General features: G+C 47.4%; 1 protein-coding gene across 1 annotated transcript; it reads right to left on the bottom strand.

The window, feature by feature from the left end:
* Positions 1 to 12: 12 nt before the first annotated feature.
* LOC142992626 (ubiquitin carboxyl-terminal hydrolase 22-like) lies at positions 13 to 24949 on the bottom strand. Its single transcript, XM_076143114.1, has 13 exons — positions 24477 to 24949; positions 11811 to 11943; positions 10431 to 10544; positions 10222 to 10323; positions 9635 to 9801; positions 7511 to 7670; positions 6446 to 6551; positions 5159 to 5317; positions 3842 to 3968; positions 2971 to 3062; positions 2496 to 2558; positions 1875 to 2024; positions 13 to 1780 (listed from the first exon to the last, which is right to left on the bottom strand). Exons 1-13 carry the CDS (start codon positions 24594 to 24596, stop codon positions 1738 to 1740), a joined length of 1536 nt encoding a protein of 511 aa, XP_075999229.1. The 5' UTR covers positions 24597 to 24949; the 3' UTR covers positions 13 to 1737.
* Positions 24950 to 25301: the final 352 nt, after the last annotated feature.

The raw sequence follows: 25301 nt of genomic DNA, 5'->3' as shown, positions 1-25301 counted from the left end.
TCGGGCCTCATCTTATACATGAGTGACTTTTTATTCATCTTCTTTTTTTTTTTTGTTTACATACATGATCGGTGATATTCAAACAAAACAGACCACAACACCCTGATGTGTGTGTGTGTGTGTGTGTGTGTGTGTGTGTGTATGTGCGTTATCTAGAGTCAGACTTGACAGCATACTGATTGAATCGAGCGCTGGGTTTACTGCACTGCAGAGGAAAGACTCGCCACGGACCACGCTGGTCTCCGCCAGCCGCGTGGTTGCCATGGTGAAGATTAACACTGTTGGATTGAGAGCCAGACTGTGTTCTCACAGCGCCCGTATACGTGCAATTTGTTTTGTCCTGTTAATACCTCACATGATGCCCCCCCCCTGACAGGCAGCAGCCCCGAGGCCTTTGTCACATATTAGCAGATCATACGAGCCCCGTGGCATGCAGGGTAGGTTACTATGTTTCTTTTTTGCACGGAGCATTCAAGATGATGGATGAGGCAGAACCGCAGCGTTTCTCACATATACAGGAACCCGACGTGACGCAAGTGTGTGACGCTTCTCTTTCACAAACCCAAAGCTCACATCCAACATACACTTTAAAACAGCAAACGGTGAGCCAATTTAATCACCATCATTATGCCAACACTTCCACAAGAATGAAAGAATAGTACGAGCAAAAACATGTTCAGTACCAGGACAGCGAGGGACAGACGACTGGACTGAGACAAAAATAAAGACACCCAAAAGAACAGTAAACAAAACTCAAAAATTCAATGAGTTACTAAAAAAATAGATATTCCCTGCCCTTAACCAGACTTAAAAATAAAACAATCAACACAGTAAATAATGGAACATGAGCACACTCAGGTCCAAGTCTGTTTAGTTTCCATGGCAGCGCTTCCCCAGCAACTGGCAAAGGCAGCGTCTCCAAGCTCTCCATGATCCGCTCGCTCTTAAAAAATAGAAGTATACTAGATTCATACAGTATTTTTCATAACTAAATTCACAAATGATAAGAATCATACTCATACTTTTTTTTAAAAATGTTCTTGCAGAGTTCATAATATGATGATTTTATTTCATTTTTTTTTTTTGCGTTCAGTTCTATATGCATATGACAACAAACGGTCTTTCCATCATGACTGAGTTAAATGCTTGGTCAGTTGAAACGTGAGCACCATGGGGGGGGTTGAAAATGGAGGGGAGGGGCTTGGTGGGGGGGTGGGGGAGGGGCTTGGTGGGGGGGCCGGGGGTCAGAATACTGTAGTAAAATTCCAGATGTGCCCAATCACTGTGACCCTTCAGTCACGCTCAGACTCTGCCCCTGCGACCAGGAGGGGGAGGGGGGGGAGAGAGCGAGGGGACGAGGCCTCTTCCCTCCGCCCGAGCCTGGAACTGACAGTGCCCGACTCTTCTTCCTCCTCCGCCTCCTCCTCCTCCTCATTCAGTTTTGTCAAGTAGATGCCATGAAGTAGCTCAGTGCTTGTTTTTTTTTTTTTTCTCTTTTGAAAGGTTGCATGATTTCACACGTCTTTGTTTCGCTCCCAAGTCGGAGGAGCAGACAGGTAGAGAGTTTCAGGTAGGTTTGTGTGTGTGTGTGTGTGTGTGTGTGTGTGTGTGTGTCTGCATGTGTGTGTCTGTGTGTGTCTGCATGTGTGTGTGTGTGTGTGTGTGTGTATTCCATCCTGTCCCTAGTCCCTTGACTCTCGTAATGAGTGGTGGTTCATTATGGTCAGTGGTCACAGATTACTCATACTCCAGGAACTGTTTGTGGTAGAATAAGAGATACCTGAGGGGAGAGAAGAAACAACAGCACATTATTAGACTGAGAATGTGTGTGTGTGTGTGTCACATCCTGCTGATGTCTCCATCCTCGCTCCTACCCTTCACTATCCAGCACGTCCTTGATGCTGGCCTTGGTGATGATGGCGTCATCACATTTGAACCACTGGTCTTTGTGCTGGCGGATGAAGCTGGTGTAGTGGCCGCTCTCTAACGTGCCTTGGTGGTTCACCACCGCAAACAAAGAATACCTGCAAACACAAAGCATCGGGCGGGTGAACAGGCTGGAAAAGACGACGAGGAAACTCAACCAGAGCTACTACTGACAAACGTGGAGAACAAGGAGCAGCTGCATTGTGTGTGACACTCAGGAGGCCCGGACTGAGAACCATAAAGACCCTGATCCTCCACATGCTTCTGCCACTCCATTTTTCTAATTATATATTAAAGAACCAACACATCAGTCACTTCAGCACTGCATTCCTAGTAAATGCCCTGGAAAATGAAAAATATGCAGCTGCCATAGATGAGGAGATCAAGCAGCTTTTAATGGCCTTTGAATTGGTTTCATATGGAGACGTGGTGAGGCTGCTGCAGGTCATTAGCATGTGCCGCTGCGCTAAAGTAGAAACAATTATTTAAAAATGAATCATGGAGGACATCTAGACTCTGCAGACGACGGGCCTTTTGCTAAATCAGTGATTTTGGAGGGAGAAACTTACTTATTGTCGTTGTTTAATACGTCCACCGTCTGTTGATACTGTCCGTTCATTCTGCTCTCTTTACTGTGGGAGAAGAAGAAGAGGGAGACAGGTTTAAGTATTTACCTGGTATCAACATGTGACAGCATGGCCAACATCCACTAGGTGGCAGGATTATTTTGTATTTGGCATCCGAGCTTCCCTGCCTGTGTAAGTCTCACCCCCTCTCTCTCTCTCTCTCTCTCTCTCCCTCATCCCCTCTCGCTCTCTCTCAGCCTGGGTGGGGCTACACTGTTGCTGCAGCTCTAATGACACTAAAGGGGTCCGTACTGGAGCTGATGTGTGTTATAAAGCCGTTTCAGAATAAATACATACAAATACGGAGATATACAATTACAATTACTAGATGTAGAATTAAGGGAAAAGTGTGTTCCTAAATTGCTGCAGTAAGTCCAGGCTGGTACTTCCTGTCTGCGTGGAAGGGGGACCGACTCACCTGGAGGCCATGAAAGGCGTCATGTCCAACTCTAACGGGAAGGAAACGTAGGTGGTGATCTTCCTCCGCAGCTTAGCCGAGTGCTCAAACCGCTGGAGACGGGCAGAGTGAGGAAATACGAAGAGGAGAGGAGAGGAGAGCAGAGCAGAGGAGAGGGGGGAAGGGGGCAAAGCAAAGCCAGAGTGAGAGAGGAGGCACAGTGGGGGAGGGGGAGCCAGAGGAAAGACGTTTAGACATTACAGGGCATCATCACCTGATCTCCTCGTCCACAACAAAACACAACATGGTAAGCAAAGGCTGGCGCTGGTGAGTGAACCCTGGCAGGTACATTTACATACATGTAACATGATTACAGGAAAGTGGCCATCCAAGACAATCCTCTTACAGCTCCTTCTTAAGAATGTCATGAATACATAACAAGCTTCCAATATTGTGCGATAAATAAAACATGTGCAGTGGAGGGACGCTGCTCTTTACAGGCACTGAGCAGCTGTGAGGAAGAACGATCCGCTTATTACCGTAATCGGACTGTAATGGAATGCTGCCTACACGACGTAACGCCGTTCAAATAGTCATAAATTGAACTATGACCTAGATAATGTCATTGTAAATGGATGTATTCATGTCAGAGTGAAGCTCCTCCACACGTACATCCTCCTCTTCCTCCTCCATTTAACCCTCAATCGCATTACAGACAAATGATAACAAAATAAAAAATACAAATCACTACAACAACTGCAGTAAGAAATGATTTTTATAAACTCTAGCAGGCAGATTTGGTTGAGGCTCTGCAGGGCTGGCTGGTGTTTGAGCCGCCGGTCCATAATGCAGCAGGAGGCCACGGGCGGAGCGGCGCCGCCAGCTAACTCACTTTGAGATGGAAACACGCTACGATGGGTAGCTTCTTCATTGTCAGCTGTTTGGTGGACTCCTGGTAACTATGGCAACCGCCGCACTTGATTTTGGCACTGCTTCCTAGATGCTCGGGCCGTGTAAACCTGCAGGGCAAGGGATGAGATGGAGAGGGAGAGAGAGAGAGGGGGGGAGAGGGGTGAGCGAGGACATGCGGGGCCACACGCGTGTCGGCTGTCACATCTGTTCGTCCTGTTGAGTCCAGAATCATGTTATTGTTTCAAATGACACGGTTCAGAATGGACTCTTAGCTTCCATTTACTCTGTATTCAATTGATTGAGCAAAGTGTCTCACATCGGTAAACGTTTCTCACCTCTTAAATAACTGAATCTAAGGGATTCTTCGTTGTGTGTTGTGTTTTTTGTAACAAACAAGCCGATGAGACATTATTACATCATCATTTACACTCAGTCAGCTGTTGGCATCAGAAACACAGGAGTTCTTGTGCAGTAGGAGAGAGTCCCAGCCCTTGGAGCGTTGCTTCTGCATCCCCCCCCCCCCCCCCTCCTCAATGTCCAGTCTGAACTCTGGCACCATCTTATCTGAACGTATACGAGCGTCTGTGCATCTGCTTGTTGTGTTTTGGTGCAGTCTGCCCAACCCCAGAGCCCTACTGGTAATGCCATTGCCTCCATCGCCATGGCAACAGCAACAACCAGTTATGCTGTACCTTTAAGAGACTTGCTGCAGCAACTAGGGGTGTGTGAGGAGCTGCGGTAAAAAAAAAAAAGTCAGAAGGAAAGAGAAAGAGGGGGGAGGACGAGATGAATGAGAGGCAGAGTGAGGCCACAGGGGACAAGGAATTAGATGGAGAGGGGAGGGAATGGAATGAGATAAGGAGGAGAGGAAAAGAAATTGCAAACATGTAGCAGCATCAGAGGTCACACCTGCTCTGCCAACCTGGGGACGCTAGCAGATGAGATCCAGGGATAATAGGGCTGCTGTGCGTGAGGAGACGCCGTGTGAGCGCCCGAGTAAGGGCTCGGGAAGGAAGCACGGCTATAACACAACAAGTGGAGGCATTGAACGTCCACAGCGTTACAGAGGAGGAGAGGAAAAGACGAAACTTAAAGGAAATGACAGGCATCATATTCTCCCCAGGTCTCGTGGTTAATTAATGATTCCATCTGACATCGGAGGATCCTCTCTCTCTGTTCATCAGCACATAGCAGCAGGTCTGCCTTTTCACCTGTGTAGGTCCTTTCTCTTCACTTAGCACAGGCCAGATACCCCATGACCTGTTCATGAGGGAGCAGGAGGTGAGAGGTGCTGTACCTGCGTAGGCAGTCTGTGAGCGTGGTGGACCCTGTCAGGTGACTTTCTCCGTTCACTGCGCTGCCGTCCCCGCCGGGGCTGAGGGGCCAGAAAGGCGTAGACGAGCCGGGCAGGTCCAGGCTGATATCCCAGAATGGATCTATCGTCGTGGAAACGCCACTGGAGGAAAAAAGGAGAGCAAGAGAATAGATGTACACAGTGTGAGGATTAGAGTTTGTCCATCACATACATGTCCTGATTAAAGGTGATGACAGAGACTATAAACAGCCTCCATAGATTCTGATCATGTTTATGTTTAAGCCTGCTGAGACGGAGTGTGTGCAAGTGCATAATGCCCTCCCTGATCACCATCCACAATCTGCTATTTAGTTCAGAGAAAATGTGCTTTACACAAGGACTTTGTAGAGCTGCAGTCCAATGATAGCAAGAAAGTGCATAAACTAAAAAAGCTTTGTGTGTAGAATGCACACAGGACATAAAGGGGCGGGGCTCTGACACATTATCACTGTTGATTAGATGAGTCATGGTGCTGTAGTTCCTAATCACACCAGCAGGTGGCCACTACAGCAAGTGGTCAGTAGAAGAAGCACTCCTGCATTATGTATGACACCTACATAAGAAGAATCTTGGGGAATCCATCCGCCGCTCCTTCAGGCCTTAGAGACGTGGTGCAAACTGAGGTCACAAGGTCCCACAACACCAAAGCTAAACTACTAATCCGGCCTGACATGAACACGAGACGCTCTTCACACAGGTACACTCGGGCCTGGTGGAGGGGGGGGGGCTGTACAGGCTGGCAGGCAGGAAGCACTTAGGTTTGTGTGGCTGTCTAGACAAACCCCTCACAGACTCACAGACGCTCCGCAGGGACTGGGCCTTTAAATAAGAGCAGTGGAGAGAAAAGGACACAACCGGTGATTCACCAACTCTGGGAGGAGGAGCAGTGTGTGTGTGTGTGTGTGTGTGTGTGTGTGTGTGTGTGTGTGTGTGTGTGTGTGTGTGTGTGTGTGCGTGTGTGCGTGTGTGTGTGTGTGTGTGTGGGCGTGGGGTCCACTTCGATTACCCGACAGCAGTCCCGTGAGAGGACACTTGGAGTTGAGAGCTGGTGATAATAAGGACGGATGGACGGATGGATAAGTGCGTGGAGGAACAGACGGAAGTGGGCATAGCAAGAGTTGCAATGGTGTTTCAAACTAAATGGACAGTAAATGTCTCCCGTGGGACTTTATCTCAGTAAATTTAGGCTTACGCCTAAAAACACAGAAAGACAAACAGACAAGCACTTACTGGCAAACTTGACAGGTAACATCTGATTGCAGTCCCCCTGTGAAGATTTGGTCAATGATGCAGTTACAGTGGTTTGGATTGTTTGCCTTCTTCCCGTTGTCGTCTCCTGGGCGCCACAGAGACAAAGCAGGTATAAATACACACACACACACACACACACACACACACACACACACACACACACACACACACACAAGGCCAACAACCTCTTTAGCACCTCTGAAGGACTCTGTCACCCTCTTTCTCACTTCCGCATTCCCCTGCAGCAGAGCCACAGTCTGCCACTTCTCAACTCCCGGGAATTCCCTGTAGCCAATGGCTGAGCGCCTCACTGTGGGGTCTGCGAGTGAGTCACAGCCCGTCGTGGCGCAGCAGCCGAGACAATTCACATTCCTAACAGTGCTTGCTCACAGTCCCCCTTGGTAGACCACATTGTCAGTCTCCTTTGGTACTCTTCCAGTGAAGTGATCTAACCCACGATGTACCGCGACTAAGGTACAACATCAAAGGCCTGATGGGAGACATGAGGTGGCACCGTGCCCAAACACATTCCTCTCAATCTGTCAAATGAGGCTCCTCTTTGTTGACTTTCCCTGATTTGGACAGAGTTGAGCAAACAGCAATCTAGAGATCTGCATTACGTCGGGATTTCCCGTGGGACCTGCAGGACCTGCTTCCAATAGAGCGCAGCGTGGGGCAGATTCTTTAGTGCTGAATGTGTGTGTGAGGCAGTGGGAGAAGAGTGACGAAAGGGAGCATCTGATCATCTAACCTGCTGCTTCAAATGCCAGTTATTTTATGTGATTTCCTCTCATCTCTCTGTTTATCATATTTCATAAAGTACATACTATATATTCAACCTTGGACTCCATTATGAACTCGATACCGTGCTTGGCGGTAATCATCATTACATCATCTCCGGAACATTGAATCTTCTCACACAAAGTCCAGGTTATGTGCTGCTCACCGTGAAATGCACAACTCTCATCTCACACACACACACGTTTGCTTGACAAGGAAGATGGCTCCACTGGGAAACTTGTGTGTGATATACAGATAGCTTACGGATTGTGTCGCCTTTGCAGTGCCTGTGTAGTACGTCCAACGCTGCGATGAGGAACTCGTGGGCGTCCTGCTGCTCGTAGCCTGCAAGGTGGCGCGCGTGTGTCCACACCAGGTGCAGCAGCCGGAAGGGAATGTGGGGCGAGCGGTGGCCGGAGTAGAACTGGAGGAGAGGGAGGGAGGAAAGGGAGAGCCGGTGTGGTGATGAGATGAGTCTGTGTAGGTGTGTGTGTGTGTGTGTGTGTGTGTGTGTGTGTGTGTGTGTGTGTGTGTGTGTGTGTGTGTGTGTGTGTGTGTGTGTGTGTGTGTGTGTGTGTGTGTGTGTGTGTGTGTGTGTGTGTGTGTGTGTGTGATATCTAAACATCTCTCGGGCAGACGTGAAGCTAACATGTTCCTCAATGCTGATTCATTATTCATTGCAGATCTTCTCAGACGAAGAGGAAACTATCACTCATGTTTATTATATGATTCTCCTAACTGCTGTTTTTCCAGGCGCCTCATCAGATCTGAATGAAACCCACCACACATCACAGTGACAGCCCCTCCATAGGGGGAAGGGAGGTGCGACACAAAAGGGGAAGGGAGACAAACCGGAGCGTTTTCGACCCATCTGTATGGTCTTTGGGTTTCCATGGAAACTGGAGTGAGTGACAATCCAGGTCAGGGTCAGGAGACGCGTGTACACCGAGAGCCAGCGGCGTACAGCCACTACTGCGAGGTAACCGACCGGAGTCTGTAAATGCCAGAGAGGGCGCTCCCGTCTGCGGCGCGGGCGCGTACGTGTCGGACACGGAGCGCTTTAATCCGCAGCGTTCCCTCTGAAGTGGGATTGAGCTATAAGAGGCTCCAACGTCTGCTTAGACACTCACAGGCTCGGCCCCAGTTGATCAAAGTAGGGCTGCACCTTTCCCCTTCACAACACCTTGTGAGTGTGAGTGTGTGCGTGTGTGTGTGTGTGTGGTAGACAGACGCAGCGTTTGATAACAACATGGAGGGAAAAGGGGAAAGTAAATATGCTGAAGGATGGGAGTCAGGAGGTCATGAGGGTAGGGAGCCGGGGGTGAGTCGGGGACAGGGGCACTGAAATATTGGGGCGTGTTTTTAAAATAGATCCTATCCGGGCTCTATTGTTAGACGACTGTTGCCATTTTGTCTCAGGCCGTTAAATACTCAAACAATGGCGGCGCTCCTGGAAGATGGATGCGAGCGATTACTTCCCTCGCACTTTACGTGGCTGAAGGACTCGGCCGAGCGAGACGAGACAGGGCTGTTCGTCTGTTGTGGGGGTGATCGCCGATGATTCAACACATTATGGCACCGCTTACCATCTGTGGACCCATATATACTGGGAAATGAGAGGGTGGAAGAGCGGGCGAGAGCGAGAGAGAGAGCAGGAGAGCGAGAGAGAGAGAGACAGATAGAGAGGGAGGCAGTGCGGGCGCCAACAGGCACGTAAGCAGCGATTACGCAACATTCAGAGCCACTAAGTTTGTTCCATGTAAAAAGCTGTACTGAGGAACACACACACACACACACACACACACACACACACACACACACACACACACACACACACACACACACACACACACACACACACACACACACACACACACACACACACACACACACACACACACACACACACACACACACACACACACACACACACACACACACACACACACACACACACACACACACACACACACACACACACACACACACACAGAGAGAGAGAGAGGGGGAGAGAGAGCGAGAGAGAGAGAACTATGCTGCATCAAAGAGCAGCCAGGATTAAAAGGCTATAAATGGCTGCAATATAATTTGCTCTGAATGATCACGTTCAATAAAAGGTGTAATTACTGCACGCCACTTCTTCGTTTGAATGGAGCTCCGCCGGCTCCTTTCAGACAGGGTTGTCTCGTCTTCGACTCGGTCTTCTGCGGAGGATTAACACTTTCAAAGGAACATGGGCGTCGCTGTGGCAAGAAAACCTAAAATACACCTGGTTTCCTCCAAACAAAGTCTCGTGTGATTCTTTTGTTTCCCTTCTCGGTGGGATTAGTGGAGACGGGGGCGGGGGGGTTTACGAGCTCACACACGCGAGCGAGCGCACACACGTACCTCCTGAAACAGCTGCGACATCTCACAAACCAGACAGGAGTTTGATTGCATCTCACACTTGTGTCTGTCGGAGAGGAAGAAGTCGCGCAGCAGCGGCGTGTGTGTGAGGGCCTGAACGATGCAGTTCATGAAACACGTGTTGCCCAGGTTTATTAACCCTCGTAAACCTGCGGGAACAAAGGAGAGGAGAACGGTGACGACATGGTAATGATTCATAAACACAACAGGGCCGCTGGATTCACACACTTCCAAGCAGCAGCGAGATAAATCAGAGGGCATCAACTGATTGTTCTTAAACAAAGCGCAGTAATGACTCGGAGGCTAAAAGAGTCGACCCCAAGTCCCCTCTGTGTCCCCTTAGCACACACACGTAGCACACACACACTTCATACAAGTGAGAACAGTGAGTAGGGAACAAAAGCCTTATTTCGATATATCAAACATTAACGGGTCCAGGCTCTTCCAGTGCAGCGGTGCCCAATCCTGTTGGCTTCAGGTACCACCCCAGGTGTACACACACACACACACACGCACTGTCTGAGGATGAAAAGTTGTGCTCATTAAAAAGTCCAGCGTCTCCTCCCCACCTATGGTGCAGTTTGTAGTGATTTTCCGTCGCTTTGGATTGTGCCGTAATAATTCTAGCTCTCTCTTTGTCGGCTCCCATGTTGTGTATTTCTCGCCGATGCCTGTGTGCACAAGGAAAAATAACACAAATTGTGACTCCGCCGAGATATCAAGCAGCCTTGTTAAGACAACTGCGTTAAGTTCTCTGACAGCATACAAAACATTATACCTTGCAACTTCCAGGCTTTCCTTTGTTCCTCTTTGGCAATCTGCTCCATGTCTTTGTCGTATATGTAATCTTGACACACAAAGCAATATATTCCGCCGTATAATAGGTCTATCGCTGAAAGCAGGAGGGGGGGGAAGAGAGGGGGGGGAGAGAGGGAGAATGTGTCACAAACAAAACACCAACACACCTTTGGTTAGTTCTGTTCAGGGTGTTCAGCTCCACATCTGGAGCGTTGCGGCCTCGCGCTGAGCCGCCATGAGAGCTGTGAGGCGAGCGGCGTTCGTGGAATATGTACGTTCCTCTCCTACACTCCACCTGTGTTTTCAACTAACCCATCAACCTTTTTTTTTCTCTCCTCCATTCTCATACTCCACGGCAACAATATCTCGGCTGTTGCCGTGACAACCTATTTTTAGCTTAACTGTACAGTTGTCTCTTTTAGACGCTACCCATTCTCAGAAGGTGAGGTAACGCCATAAGGGAAATCTGAATGAGTTCCTGCGTGTTATGTGTGTATCTGTGTGTGTGTGTGTCTAAGAAACAGCGGCCATCTCATTAACACTGGAGAACCCTGACAGCGCGTGTGTGCTTGTGTACGTCCATATTGTAAAGTATCAGATACGTGAAAGAGCTTGTTTCCACTCCAGGAGAGCGAGTTTTGGAGACTGATGGAACCCTTAACACCCAATAAATACCTTTTCGAAGTGATTCCATGAAAGCCACTCCCACGTTTACCCTGCATCCACCGTCGGTTACTGTCGTCAGGGCGACATAAAGCTCTGGCTCATTAGCACTATTGTCTTACTTTGCATGCCGAGCGTATAACTCTGCTTTCTGTTAGCTGTGGATTAGTACGGTCTACTCCTCCCTCAAGGCTGAGACAAAGGGGAGCGCGCCGTGTTGAATCCATGACATGTGATTGGTTAAGGTGCTCGTGTAAGGCTGAGGTTTGACTCCCTGTGTGCTCGGAGGAGGAGGAGCAGGAGGGGGAGGAAGCTGCCTGGAGGAATCCGGTAATCCCTTACTGGTAATGACTGATACTGCAGTGGGCCACAGGGGCGCATGTCAATGTGAAGAGATAGAATGTCCAACCTGCCTTTAACGTAGAGATGGGCAATATAGAATCACTTCTCCATTGTAATAGTATTTTTGAGGGTGAGGGTTTTATTGTTTACATGAGTGAACATCTAGCCTGGCTGCTGATCATCGTTTCATTTTACACAGCATAAATTAAAGAAGAAACTCTTCAAAACAGACCCGCTTATTCATTTACTTATTTTCTTTTACTACTAGACAATGGTGGTGCTTTTTAGGCTGACATGCCCATGTTGCATGTTTCCAAATGTCTGTGTGTGGTGAGTGAGGAAGTGAGTGACTTACCTAGGTTGTGTCTCTTGTTTTTCGCGTGCTCGTGGATGTGTTTCTTTGTAAAACAGCCAAAAAAGACACAGTAGAGACAAGAGTGGAGCCGGTTCAGGTGGGCGCCACACATGTGACAGATACACGACTTGGCCTGGAGAGATGGAGAGAAAGGGGGTTGGGGAGGGTGAGGAAGGAGAGGACGATCAGACAGATCCCTAAGCAGTAAGAGCTGTAGAGTCACAGAAGAAGACGGAACGGAGCCTCCTGCCTGCTGGACCAGATCTCTCTCAGTCAGTCACGGTCCTGGCAGTCAAGAGGACACGTACCTGATTTGATAGAGACTAGAGATTACTGGGCTTTGGGACAAACGGCACATCAGCCTTATTTGAATCAATCATTTTAACACAACACATGCGAGCCGTCGTGATTTGAAGCATGTCAGCCACATTCTTGGAGGCGGGACGTGTGTCTGAAAACGCATGTGCACAGCGGCTGAGTGTGTGTAATTGGTTTAGCTACAGCACCCAGAAGTGACCAGAGAATGGGTGCATTGTAATGCATCCTGCATCTGGCAAGATGAGCCGCACACAGTCTGAGCAGCAAAGCAAGACATGGTTGGAGATGGAGAATGTGTTTTTGTATTTATGTATTTGTATGTACAAATGATAAGATGGTATGTGTTCTATTTGTTTAGGTAGGGAGAGGAGGGACACTGTTGAGTCTGCCATGAGAGAGAACAAAGAGAGGAACACAACGTACAGGAGGCAGACAAGTGGAGAAATCTGAAGGGGGAACAAGAGTCATGAACACCGGAGCGCTGCTGAGAGAAATATTATACAGCTGCAGTCTGAGTGAATGTGTGTGCGTGTGTGTGTGTGTGTGTGTGTATATAAGTAGCTGCATCTGACAAAAATAACTAATAAAAATAAGAAGAAAGAACTGAGATCTTTCAGAAGCGGCTGCTGAACCTTGAACCTTCATTACCATGGAGACGTAGCACTGTGACGGACACACACACGTCTTTCTGTGAGCATCTGAACTGACCCCAGAGAGCTCAGCGAGGGTGGCACGACACATCTCTGGGCTGAGAGCCGCCGCTATCTGGAGCACAGGCAGAATGCAGGTGGAGGTAATTACAGGAAAGATTGTGGATATAATTATGGAAAGTACAGTATTCCCCGGCTATAAAAAAATATAAATGCCCCATCTCCTCTACAACAATGCAGTTATGTGGCCACTGCTGAGCAGCTCAGCTGGAGTAAGCCTGAAGCAGGTCAGCAGCTTGAAGCCCGTTTGTGAGGCTCCCATTTCTCTGGACCAAGTTCAGGAGACTGAAGCAGAAAAGCCATCAAAGCTCCGGTTAAATGGCATCCAGAGGATCATACGTGACGGAAGAGACGCCAATCGAGTATGTTTGGAACATTTCGGCATGCTGGGAGCTTCTGACAATGTTTCTTCAGGGTTGCTGCAAAGCTTCATCTAGCTGTAATCGTAGCTGTAGATGTATTTAGAAAAGGCCATTTCCATGCCAGCATAGATAGGCATGTTGGTAATGCACAAACTAGTCCTCCTCCTCCGCTCTCAAATGGAGAAATGGAGTAACTGTGGCGATGCAAAAAGAGGAGAGAACAGTCTAATAAAAGACTATTGGAGCACAGGCTTGTTGTGATGAGTCAGCCGTGAACAGGGAGAAGAAAAGAGTGAAGAAAAGGTGAAGAAAGAGAAAAACATTGATTGGCTGGATTGATTCTTTTTAATTGTACTTGGTGAAACTCGCCTAACAACACATAAATGAAGGTATCTGACACGGAGCCAGCGGTGGTGTGCAGTGCTGTGGGCCTGCTGCTGTCTTTTGACTGAGAATACAATAGTACAACCTGACACCTTTTGAACAACATCTTAGCTCATTATCCCAGAGAAAGAAAAGGTTCAGCCAGTTAGTTTCACTTCCGTCTCTTTGGGTGACACATGGTGCAGAGTGGTTAGATGGGAAAGAGGCTCGGGATTCAGTCACACATTTGTGCGGTGCGCCAACGCTGTGTTTTCTAAACTTTCAGTGGGCCACCCAAATAGATTCAAACAGCTTTGCCCACACCAAAGAGATCTATTTCCAGTTCTCTGTTCTGAAAAGGAAGTCTCCTCTGCCCCCGGCGAGGCTGGGCAGCCAAAGAGTAAAATGAAAACCACACAGCTACTAGGGTTGTGTGATTTTGGGTGCAGAATAAAAAGCATCTAATTGTTTTCCTTCCTGTTTCCTGGCAGCAGAGCCAAGTGTTCACAGGAAATTAAAAGGATTCTAAAGGCTCGCACTGCCTGCTTTCCTCACACAGGTGGAGAGGAGGTGTGAGCGTGAAAGACTTGGTCCGTCTCTCTCCGTTACACTGGGAACCTGTCCACCGCGTGTCCTGGCTCTTACCCAGGGAACACCGGGACAGGATCCAGACCCCTGTGACCCCCGTGACCCTTTCAGGACAGGCGCGCGTCCAGGATGATGGATGCATGGTTAACATTAGCTCGCTTACCTTTGTATCGCCTCATGAAATGGATACTTTGGGGGGTTTGGGGCAGCAGATAACACTACTTGCCGTGGCCATTTCTCATCAACATTGAAAGAGAGACTAAACAAATAACAAACAAATGAGGAAGGTCATTAGTTGCGGCCTAAGAACAAATGTATAGTATGATCTTTTTGTCATCCCACTTGTCATCCCACTTTTACTGCTTTTGCTGTAACTAGATCATCAGTTGCTTTATCAGTTCCCCTTGAGAGGGGCATCTATACTTCCTGTAGTGCGTCCCATTTTCAATAAAGTGGACCATTCTGTACCCTCGTCCCTGTGGGTTCTGCCTATTGCATGAAGGAGACATTTTGCATAAGGAATAAAACCAGAAAAGCCTGAACATGAAGCGTGTGATTCTGATTCCTCCAAACAGCTTTGACGAGACTGGCGACCTATCCGGGGTGCCGGCTGCCTCTGGCCCAGTGGCTGCTGGGATAGTCCTCCAAAATGTTGCAACAGTTTAGTTTAGAGCAACCGAACCTCCTATTTTTAAGGACGGGGAGTTGTGTTTTTGGACCAGTGGACAGTGCTGGAAACGATGCAATATTCACTCTTCCATTAGTTTGAGTGGGTATAAGACCAAACACATGCTACACCACACTACACTACAAACTCTACAGACGGGTCTGTGTTTTGGCTGAGCCTAACTGGGCATGGATTGCGATGATGATGCGTTAGTGGGGTTTGTAGTCGCTGAATTGGGTTTTTATTCAAACTATCCATGAGACAGCCAAGCCTGAACGAGTGTGAGAGAATAGGCGGCAGCACAAAGAATGAAGATGGACCATATACAGCAAGAGTCAAGATCATGACTGACATTTACAATTTAACCGAAGGAAAAATAAGGAATTCTGACAGTAGCAGAAGTATGAAGTCCCACATGCGGGACCAACACAGAGCGGCACATTGTACTCCTGTGTTCCGACTGAGCAACAATACAGATCCTTTTTCCATTGTTATGCCTCTCTTAGCCTGTTCTACCTAAGCGGAGATGCTGCTCCTGCATTGCACCAGAGCTCCAAATCAAAAACAATACGCCCTGCCAATACACACCACACCCTGCCTGCCCTCCCCTGCCCCCACAGGCAGAAAATCTATCTGTACTGCTACAGACTCCCACCCCGCCCTCCGCATCCCTAGATTCCCTTTGCTCCGTCTCTCTTACCACGGTCCACATGCTGTCTATTCCTCAGTGTCAGCAGTCCTGTGACTCTCCGCCCAGGGCTTTTAATGTTCTATTAGATCAGCTATTGATCAGCTGCTGGCTCAGATGACTGGAACAAGTGTTAGACAGGTAGCGAGCTCACATTTTCACTGCGTCTCCCATCTGGGCTGCACTTTCAGACAAGTTGGTGTGTGTACCGTGCCTATGGAAATGACCCACTAATGGACACAGCTGTTGATTGAACCAAGAAAAAACCCAAGAAGGCATTAGCTGGATTATAGATCTCCAATATAACTATACACTGAGTCTCAGATAGCATTACATGCTTGGTGGGTCCACTGAGTCTGTGAGTGGTCATTGGATAACAACGACCTTCGCTCCAGTGTTCATGAATGCTGGCTTTAACACAGTCCTAAGTCTCGGTGCAACCCACATCTTGAGCTCAGCTTTTCCGTCTCCTCCTGCATTCTCTCGCTCTGCCTTCATTATTCCACCCTCAGCATTTAGGCTAACACATTCATGTATTCAAATGGAGCCGGTAATATGATGAGCTGTAACTGAGGAGGAGAGGGAATGATGTCGGTGATGTGGACAAAGGTCTGGCTCCACTGAGCTGCAGCAAAGAACATAACGCTGAGGGGAGGGGAGAGAGTCCATACGATGTAGACCAGCGGTGAGTCACCACGCTGCCGTACTCTCAACAAGCCTGCATGTTTCTCTGCACACGCACACACAATCAACAAAGTTAACTGTTGCTGACATGCATATCACACGCTGTAAATGAATGCACAAAATTACACACAATCATGCCGCTGGCACAGATATACACTGACATGTTTAACCTGTGCTAACGCTAGACAGTCTCTCCCCATTCTATATTTAACATGAACAGGCCCAGAAAGGCTGGAGAAGGAGAATGATGGTGATGTTTCTAAACAATGCTGCCGACCGACCGACCCCGTGGGGCTGCAGCCTGTCAGAGCCTTAGCAGGATGATGTTTTAACACCCCCATGCCTCTCTGCCCCAAGACAATGCTTGCCCTACAATATGTAATCATACTAGGCAACCCTGGAGACGCACAGTATGAATTTCACTCTCTCGTTCTTTTCAGTCCCATCCTTGATCAAAACCCGGATTAAGTGTCCACTGAGTAGAACATGCTTTGTGTTTGGATGAGGCTGCTTGTACAGTACGTATGTAAGTATGTGGTGTGGCCCCATACTGTCAGATGGTTCTATAAGGATTACAGCTACACCCTGGTCTCTAGCCTATTGAATGTGGGAACCAATGGGTTCGGGACAGTTTGATTGTTCTTGATTTCCAGATATCACTGAATCTAACCTGAAAAAAAACAGGCTTCCGTTTGAATGACGCACATGAACTGGCTAGCTGTTTATGCATTATACATGAATACACACCAAACACAAGCTTAGCAAACTACAGTGCTGCTTATTTAAAGAGTGAGGAAGGCTCAATCACACAAGAGCACCAAAACAACATGGACTGAATTCACTGGTGGGCAGGCTGAATGCACACACAATGAGACAAAGGCTGCAAAACACACAAAAAACAGACGAACATGCATGGCAAGAGGGTAGAACATGCAGACAGCAGTGTGTTTGTGTTTGCCTGCACAGATGGTTAACAGTCTACCCCGAGCCCAACAACAGCCTGCGTGATCATTCATCAAACCTCGCAGCTACCAGATGCCCCGAACCAAACCGGTCCACCCAAAGAACACACACACACACACACACACACACACACAATGGAGTGGCGGGATCAGATGACCCACAAAAAGGTCCCCTCGGAGTTAAACCTCATCAGACCGCAGGTTGGTCTACACCTTATCCCCATGGCACTAGTCCACAGAGCCTCAAACGGGAACAAATTAAATCCAAGAAAAATCTATAAGCACTTCTTTCAGACTAGCTGCGCAGCAAAGCTATTAGTGACTGTAAAAGTAAGTATATATTGACAAGAAACAGCCCCAGTAATGAATTATCGTGCTACAATCTAATGCCATAACTTCATTCTTTTTTGTTTTGTTTTAAAGACCGAGTACCATTTCCAGATAAAATGCTTTGTCCCCAGCAAGGCTGACACACCAGTCCAAGGGTTTAACAATGGGGAGTAATTGAGTGTCCACACCAGAGGAGATTGATTGCCTCTTGGTTTTGGGCTTGGCTGGCCCCTGGAGAGTGACTGACAGCTCATTAGCCAGATGGTGGTACTAAGGGAGGGCTGGAACGCCGCCTCATTGGCTGGCTCTGGCACTGATCACCACGCTTTGGAGAAGTGATGTCTGTCGAGTATTGGGCGGTCAAATGAGTGGTCCAATTGCACAGTGAATGGGGGGCGAGGATCAGTATGAACCCGAGATGGATGAGGGATCAATCGAAGGTGAACGTGTCTGGTCAGGAAAGGCTGAGAGCTGGATAGTTACTGGCACAGAGAGGAATTTAATCCAAACTTTAATATATTTTCCCCTGCAGTCACACAAACACCCTGATGTATGCCTAAGCCTAGAATAGCCCATATCACACCTACAAACAAAACATCAAATAAGATAACAAATGATGTTATGGGAGCTCAAACAAAGCCACTTTTTCTCCTCCTTGTTAATGACATTTCCATGACACGACACCCCCTTGTTGCTCTTAGGAGGACAGTATGTAACCTTTTGTAGAATCTGCCCTGGAAAAAGCTTTTGGCCGACAGGGAATCTTCACTACGCTCAAAGCTGGCTGGAGCCGATCCGAGTCCCCAGTCTCCTGAGGGGAGATGGAATGGAGGGCGGACTGGGTTGCAGCAGGTACACAGGGGAACACGGGGGTCATGTTCTTCATGATTACTCCCACTCCACAATCTTACAGACTCTGCCGCTTTATGGCTAAACGTAACGCGGCACAATTAATACGCCTAATGCACCATGGCGCTCAGCCCCTTTAACACCAACTTCACTTCCCTGCTTATGTCAGTACCGTATCTGTACCAGGATTGCTCCCTAGTGGAAGATTTCTTAAGCACAGTTATAGTCCAATCTCACAGGCCAAGCATTTCCTCTCCTTACTGCCTCAGACTCATAACCACAAGGAGGGGGAACTCGTATCGCCACATATTCTCCTATCGCAAAATGTCAATCTTATTACAGTGTGGTGCAATTAACTTAATTGCTGTTGCATACAAATCAGGTGTGGAGCAATTAAGTTCAGCCCCACACTAGTGAGCACACACAGTACATGTGACCCATATGGGAATCAGTGATGTGAAAGGAGCCCACAATGTGACACACCAGGCCCAAGAATACTCTGCAAGGAGGCTTGTGTAGTCTGAGTCACTGAGCCAAAGGCAGCCATTCTGACTGACACAAAGCCACATTAGATATGGGTGTGGAAGATAGAAACCAAAAAAAGAACCCAATTGTTGTTATTGATGAGGCAGTTTAGCACAGCAAAATGCAGATGCAGGCCATTGTGGGGACATTTTATAATGCATTTAATCGGGTCTTGATATCTGCACCAAATGTGTGCAATTTCCAGCAATCTTAATCAAGAGATTGTGGAGAAAAGGAGGGTTTGGTCTGGGCTCGGTTTGCAGAGAGAAAGCTGTGAAAAGGGGTAAGAAAAGAAGCGGTAGAGCGCAGAGGAGGAGAAAGCCAAGACAGTGAAGAGGCTGGAGAGATGGATCCTGATGCTACAAACGTATGCTGATGAGTCAGGGAGGCCTGTGATGTGATGGAGACTGATCTGACAAAGATTTGCTCACAGTACAGGAATCAGCTGCTCTCTGGGATGGGCTGTGCCCCAGTGTGGTGAGTAACTGGGGGAGGGGGGAAGGGAGGCAGGGAGAGAGTGAACTGGAGCAAGTAGGGAGGGAGAGAGGGAAGTAAATGTGCCTTCCTGAAATATAAATATAGCGCATCAAGTCTTTCCTAGCACTGAATTTCCCTGCAACTCCTTTCTCCCATTTTCCCTCCGATAGGCAGAAAGAGTGTTTGTGGTGGTGAAGGGGGAAGACGTTCCTCTGATCCTCTGATCATACTAAACTATTCATTAAAATGAGGAGAAACATCTGAGCTCTCTTTCCTTTCGAATCATGACCCCAACTGCTTTAATCAAAGTGACTTCACAGCAGCTATGGCTGTAAAATTCTCTCCTCCACCCCCCATCTCCCACTTTCATCTCATCCCATTTCCACTCCACTTAAGATAGAGGCTGTGGGTTAACTACCTGGCAGATTCCTCCATGGTGGCAGCATTTTGGTAGAAGTACCACCTCCTCTTAGAGAGAGAGTAAATAGCACAGAACACTGGGCAGAGGGGGGTGGGGTCCATTTTGCTTGATGGGTGAGCACACAAAATAAATAACAATGCCTGTTATTAATATTCACGCCATCTCTCCACTACCTTAGCCATTCAGAAACTATAAATTATGAATACTACTGGAGCTGCGGGGACAGGACGTATAAACCCGACTATTTAAAGCAAGGACATGCCTTTAGCCGTGTGTTGTGTTATCATAGTTCTGTACAAATTGCCCAAACTGTTTGGAACATGAACAAACATTTAGAGACAAACAAAACATCAGAAACCTGTTCAGACAAAGCTTAGTTTGTTACATATATACATAGTCATTAACACACACAATCGGCATAGCATGAGGGACAGTCAGAGTAAGGAAGCCGGGAGATGGAAGGGGAAATGGTTCAGAACAATAGTTCCTCCCCTGCAGTTGAACTGAATGGATTGCTGTTAGATGAGACAAACTGACACAGACTCTATAGGGTGTAGCTCCACTCAAATGCTTCAATATGAAGCATACCTCAGCCAAAACTAACCCAAGCAAACACACAGGTCAAGACTGTAAGCTCAAACCAAGCGGGCTATTTCAATGAGGACCAACGTAACACACAATAACCATCCTAACAGGATAATAGAGACCAATCCGCACTTGGCCCTGACTACAATCTCCTAACTGGCATTTATTCTGCCATTTGTTCCCAGAGTGGGATTTTAGATGCATGCAGGGCAGGTGACAGATTTTCCACCAATGTTCTTGCACATCGTCTGGGAATTTATTCTAGCTCGAGGCAATGAGGATGACAGCTTGCAGGGTTTTGTTGAGGGCAAACTACTGAAAAGAACCAAATGAAAAAAAAGAGGAGGTGGAAGACAATGTTAAAGTGTATACTCAACAATTCAATTGAAATAATGCATGTTATCTACTTGCCAGTCACTGAATAACCGCCTTCTATTCTCCACTATTGAAGCCCCGTAATGGCATTAAGATGGCAACATGGGGTAAGCTGCAGTGATGAGCTTGTTTTATCTACCATGCCAACATTCACCAGTCACGCCTCAGTGCCACTGACGTCTATTGAAAACATTGCTACATAGCAAGGACAGGCGCAAAAATGGGAGTCTCTATTCCAAGGTGATTGTTCAGACCTCAATGCAATGTCAGAGGCGCATTAGCCAGTTACTGTAGCTCATAATTCATTGGTGAACAAAAACCAGAGCCTATCTCAGCTGAGGGAAATACTCTGCCTTTGTACCCCTGGAGCAGTATTACACCTGCTCTGCATGTCAGATTAGCTGGGTGGTAAATAGGCTCAGTGCAGGGGGTTGCGAGGCACAGGACTCCCATCCCCACACCCACCCGGCCTTCAGCAAGACAGAAGCTTCAGTCAACAGCCAACTCCTTTCTCTCTCCATCAATCCACAGTACCTTTAGAATGTATATCCAGATGGGCACAGGAGAACCAGGGACACCATAACAGATGTTACACAGCTGTTAAGCGACAGTCTTTCCTAAACTAAACACAAGGCACTGCACAGAACAATAGACTTTGAAATATTTTTATAGCTACCAAGCAAAAAATTTCGTTTGTCACCAACAGTATTCAGAGATATGACACGGCCTCTTTCAAAGGAGAATCTTTCAGAGCACAAATGAAAAAAAAACAACAGTTAACAGATGCCTTAGGCTTTGGTTCATGGCTTCACTTCTCACATAAATGAAATAAATTGTCCTTCTCTTCTGACTTGGGTAACAGCCAGGACCTGTAAAGGTAATTAAAGTATACCTATGAGGTCAACATTAAATAGAGTGCTGGAATAATTACACAGCGCTCATACAATTATGTCGCTTGACCTAGCAGCAAAAACGAAGAACTATAATACTTCAAAATTCCAAAGCCAAGAGTTTACTGTTATTAATTGACATGTTTGAGGTGAACTTGTGAGCATCATTGATTCACACTAGGGCTATGCAGTGAGACATGAGATAGATCTAGCAAGGTTGAGCCGATAAGTGATTCAAATTGTGGTGAACCTTGAGGACTAAGTGAGCTCGTCGAGTCTCCAAACCTGGCAGATGGGCGTTCATGCAGTATGACACACATGCAGAGATGACTGTGTACCCTACATCCAGTGTTTGTCTCAATATGGCAGACGCATAAAGAGTGACACATCAAACAAAGTGAGGTTGTGCCTGTGAATGTAACAGCTCCAGTCAGAGACGGTTGAGATGGAAATCATAGCCATCACACCAGCCCGTTTTTGACCACAGTCATATCAATTTGAGCAGTGCTCGATTAAGCTTGTGCTATTCTTTAAAAAGTCTGGTGTCAACAGGAATGTCTTTTCAGAAATGGATTGTTGAAAAAACTAAAGAGTGAGACTGTGTGGCTTCTGCTTTGACTACATTCAATTCAATACTTAAGTGGTGACAACCAAAAATTATTTACTTAAGGAAATACAAGATTTGACCCTGAGCATAGACACCGATAATACTTATTCATGTTTGTCTTAAGGAGGGCCTTCAAACCTTCATATCACACTGAAAGGACGGCAACATCTGCTGCAGACTTGTTTACATAACTCACAGCTATGTAATTCAAAGAATCATCACAACAAGACAGGTGGTGTACGGTTGGCAGGAGCAGCGCTGCTGCATTGAGGGTTTGAAAAGCGATGAAGATATAAAGGCGGCTCAGGACTGTGAATCTTAATCCCCCTTTCTCGCCACAGACCAACACAATGACAGAGGGCGGCTGTGTGATCATCGGGGTAAAGTTGTGTGGTGAGTGCCAAAGGCTATTAAGCACACATCAAGCGAGTGCTGACATTAGCCATAAACTAAGCAGTCTGACAATTCACTATGCACATAAATACATACGGTGTAATATCCTTAATGCACCGACTTCTGAACTGACCACAGCCCGAGACTCCATTACAATCAGCATCCATGCAGGATTGTCAACTTTCCCAGAATAAGTTGAGGGTTAGGATCATACTTAGGGGATCCAAGCCCAAATGTAGCCAAATGTTCTGAGTCAACAAAAATCATAAATTGGCAGGACCCTCAGGACAACGCGCAGCACCATTAAACTCAACCTGTCTGGGCTGAGCGTCTGTGGAGTCGGGGTACTGATGCCAGTTCAGAAACCAATTTCATGCCACGATGCTGCACATTATAAATCCTTATTTTCTTTGTGGCCTAGAGTGGACAAAAATGACTTACTTACTGACTCACCTATCAAAAGAAGGTAAATTGTCAACAATATAACAAATGTACTTTCCCAAGACAAATAAGTCCACGTACATTTCTCAGTCAAAATGTGGAGGCTTAGTCAGTCTTGACATTTAACGACTGACCTAGACATTGACGATGTTACCTTCAATGTCCCACACTTGTTTATCGAATGCAAACCCAGCTGGGCAGTTTCTGTTGTGCACATAGAAAGCAATGAATAAAAGACTTGTGCTGTTGATCAAACTCATTATAACTTGTGTTGAAGCGTGTAATTGCGTCACTATATAAACAATGATCAACGACCAGCCTGCTTCAGCCATTTATCCGACGTGGTCACAAAGCAAACAGCACCCATGGGCCACTCTGCCTTCAAACAGCCTTGCAGTTACAGTACAACACAACGGATCAGTTCCTTCCAATACACGGGTACCATCCAACATTTAGACCTTTAACTTAAACTGCACAGAGGCACACAGGAAGGAGAGCAAGCGTGAGAACAAGTCTGCTCTGGATGGTGACTAATGAAGTCCACTCATCAGCAGAAGAATATATGAACATAAAAATGTATGGCACATGAGAAGTGCACAGATCTCCACAAACAGCAATAAAACAACCTCATTGTGGTAAACTGTTCAACCAACTGTGGGATCTACAGACTTGTCAAAGTTAACGTCGTGCCTGAAACACACAGGGAACGGAAGGAAACGCTGTTCAAAGTAAGTGATGTGAGTGAGAAGTGCACTCTGCAGCCCGGTGAGGAGGATGACATCACAGTGTGGGGAGCTGCTCGGAGCCGCGGAGGCCGAGCAGGGTGTGGGATGAGCCCGGGAACAATTTGGCAATAAAGGGTCACCAGTTGACATCCCGGCATCTTAACGCGCCACTGAATGACCGGTGCGGTTAAAACACACGTTAACCCTGGAGAACGCGGTAGTTACGCGTTAAAGGACAGGCATGGCGTGTGTGTGGGACACAATAGGCGAATCTGGTCCAGTAACGTTTGCCCGTGGCCACTACACCCCCTCACACCTAACTTTAGCCAGCCAGCTAACTGCTTTGCTACCGAGCATCAAGTGAATAGTGCCGCTCAGCTAACTTCGCCCCCGGGCTCCTGGTTAAGACACGGTTCGACACGGTTCTGCGGTGCTGTATATCACAGAGGGTGACTGTGGTACTTGGGTTTCCAAACTACCAACATGCCGCCGCAGCTCCACCAGCAGGAGTCTAGCTAGCTAACTTACCGGTAACAAGCTGGCTAGAACTCGAAACATTGCTGCTGGACCTCCGCCGGTTCTGTGTTTGTGCTTCATGTAGGCTCGTTTACACTTCAGCTGTGTGTGTGTATGTGTGTGCGTGTTGTAACGTTATTTCATGTTAGCTTTGGAAACATTACAGTTCCTGCGGGGTTGTTTTCTTTACCTTGCGTCTCCTGGTCTCAGCAGTACCACTCCAGACAAAGCATTGGTATATGACCCGAAGATTTTGTTTCCAATTGTCCACCTTATAACCGTTCACATGGGAGCACCCGGCCGGACTCATGACAGATAAAACATTCAGTTTGGGTTTTTAGGTGACAATGAAAAGTCTCCTGAAGAATTCACTTAGCTAGCTAGCACGAACTATCTGTCCAGAAATGGTTTCCGTTTGGAAATGGGACAATCGATGTAGTATCCAAAATGCTCCTCGGGCATCTGACAAACACGGTCTCAGATGCGCCGGCTACACCTCTGCTCATATAGTTCCCTAACAGCCCTGTGACTTCATGAAGCTCTGTTCCCGTAGCTGTTTTGACAGTTGCCTTTTCCTTTCACGTTAGCCCCACTTCCACTCTCACGGTTAGTTAGCTTTCTTTCTCTAGTTAGCCTGCTAACACAAACTACGGCTTCACAAAGCCCGCCCAGCGCGCGCCGTGATTTGCCAACACAAAGAGGCTACGTCACCACGTCGCCTTTGGAGCATTTTGTGTGTGCCTGGTTTTAACCCAATGAGTACCGGATGGTAGGAGTTGTGGTTTTCTCCACGAGACGTATCACACGACGGCGTAGCACTTAGTGTCAAACACCGCCCGCCCAGTATAGCCCGGTACATAAAACCAACCCAAATATTTCGAACAATGTTATTCTGAATGGTCCAAGGCATTTTTTCTGAAGTAGGCGTCATTACCGACAGGAACTCCGTGTCATTGCGCTGACTGTACGTCAATCACAATACATACTTTCATGTCCCGCCCTGTTCCCCGACAGA

The sequence above is a fragment of the Genypterus blacodes genome, unplaced genomic scaffold (genome assembly GCF_046128005.1).
Source record: "Genypterus blacodes isolate CSIRO-AG114 ecotype Tasmania unplaced genomic scaffold, CSIRO-AGI_Gbla_v1 ptg000022l_1, whole genome shotgun sequence".
NCBI lineage: Eukaryota > Metazoa > Chordata > Actinopteri > Ophidiiformes > Ophidiidae > Genypterus > Genypterus blacodes.
This window is presented reverse-complemented; position numbering and strand designations above follow the sequence as displayed.

Bases quoted from the DNA above. Each gene is read 5' to 3' on its own strand.
- LOC142992626 (XM_076143114.1), bottom strand. From the start codon at position 24,596: ATGAGTCCGGCCGGGTGCTCCCATGTGAACGGTTATAAGGTGGACAAT. The intron at 3,969-5,158 runs GTACAGCACCTC...CTTGCCCTGCAG, and splicing joins CTCACAGACTGCCTACGCAG to GTTTACACGGCCCGAGCATC. The intron at 2,025-2,495 runs GTAAGTTTCTCC...TTGTGTTTGCAG, and splicing joins GTATTAAACAACGACAATAA to GTATTCTTTGTTTGCGGTGG.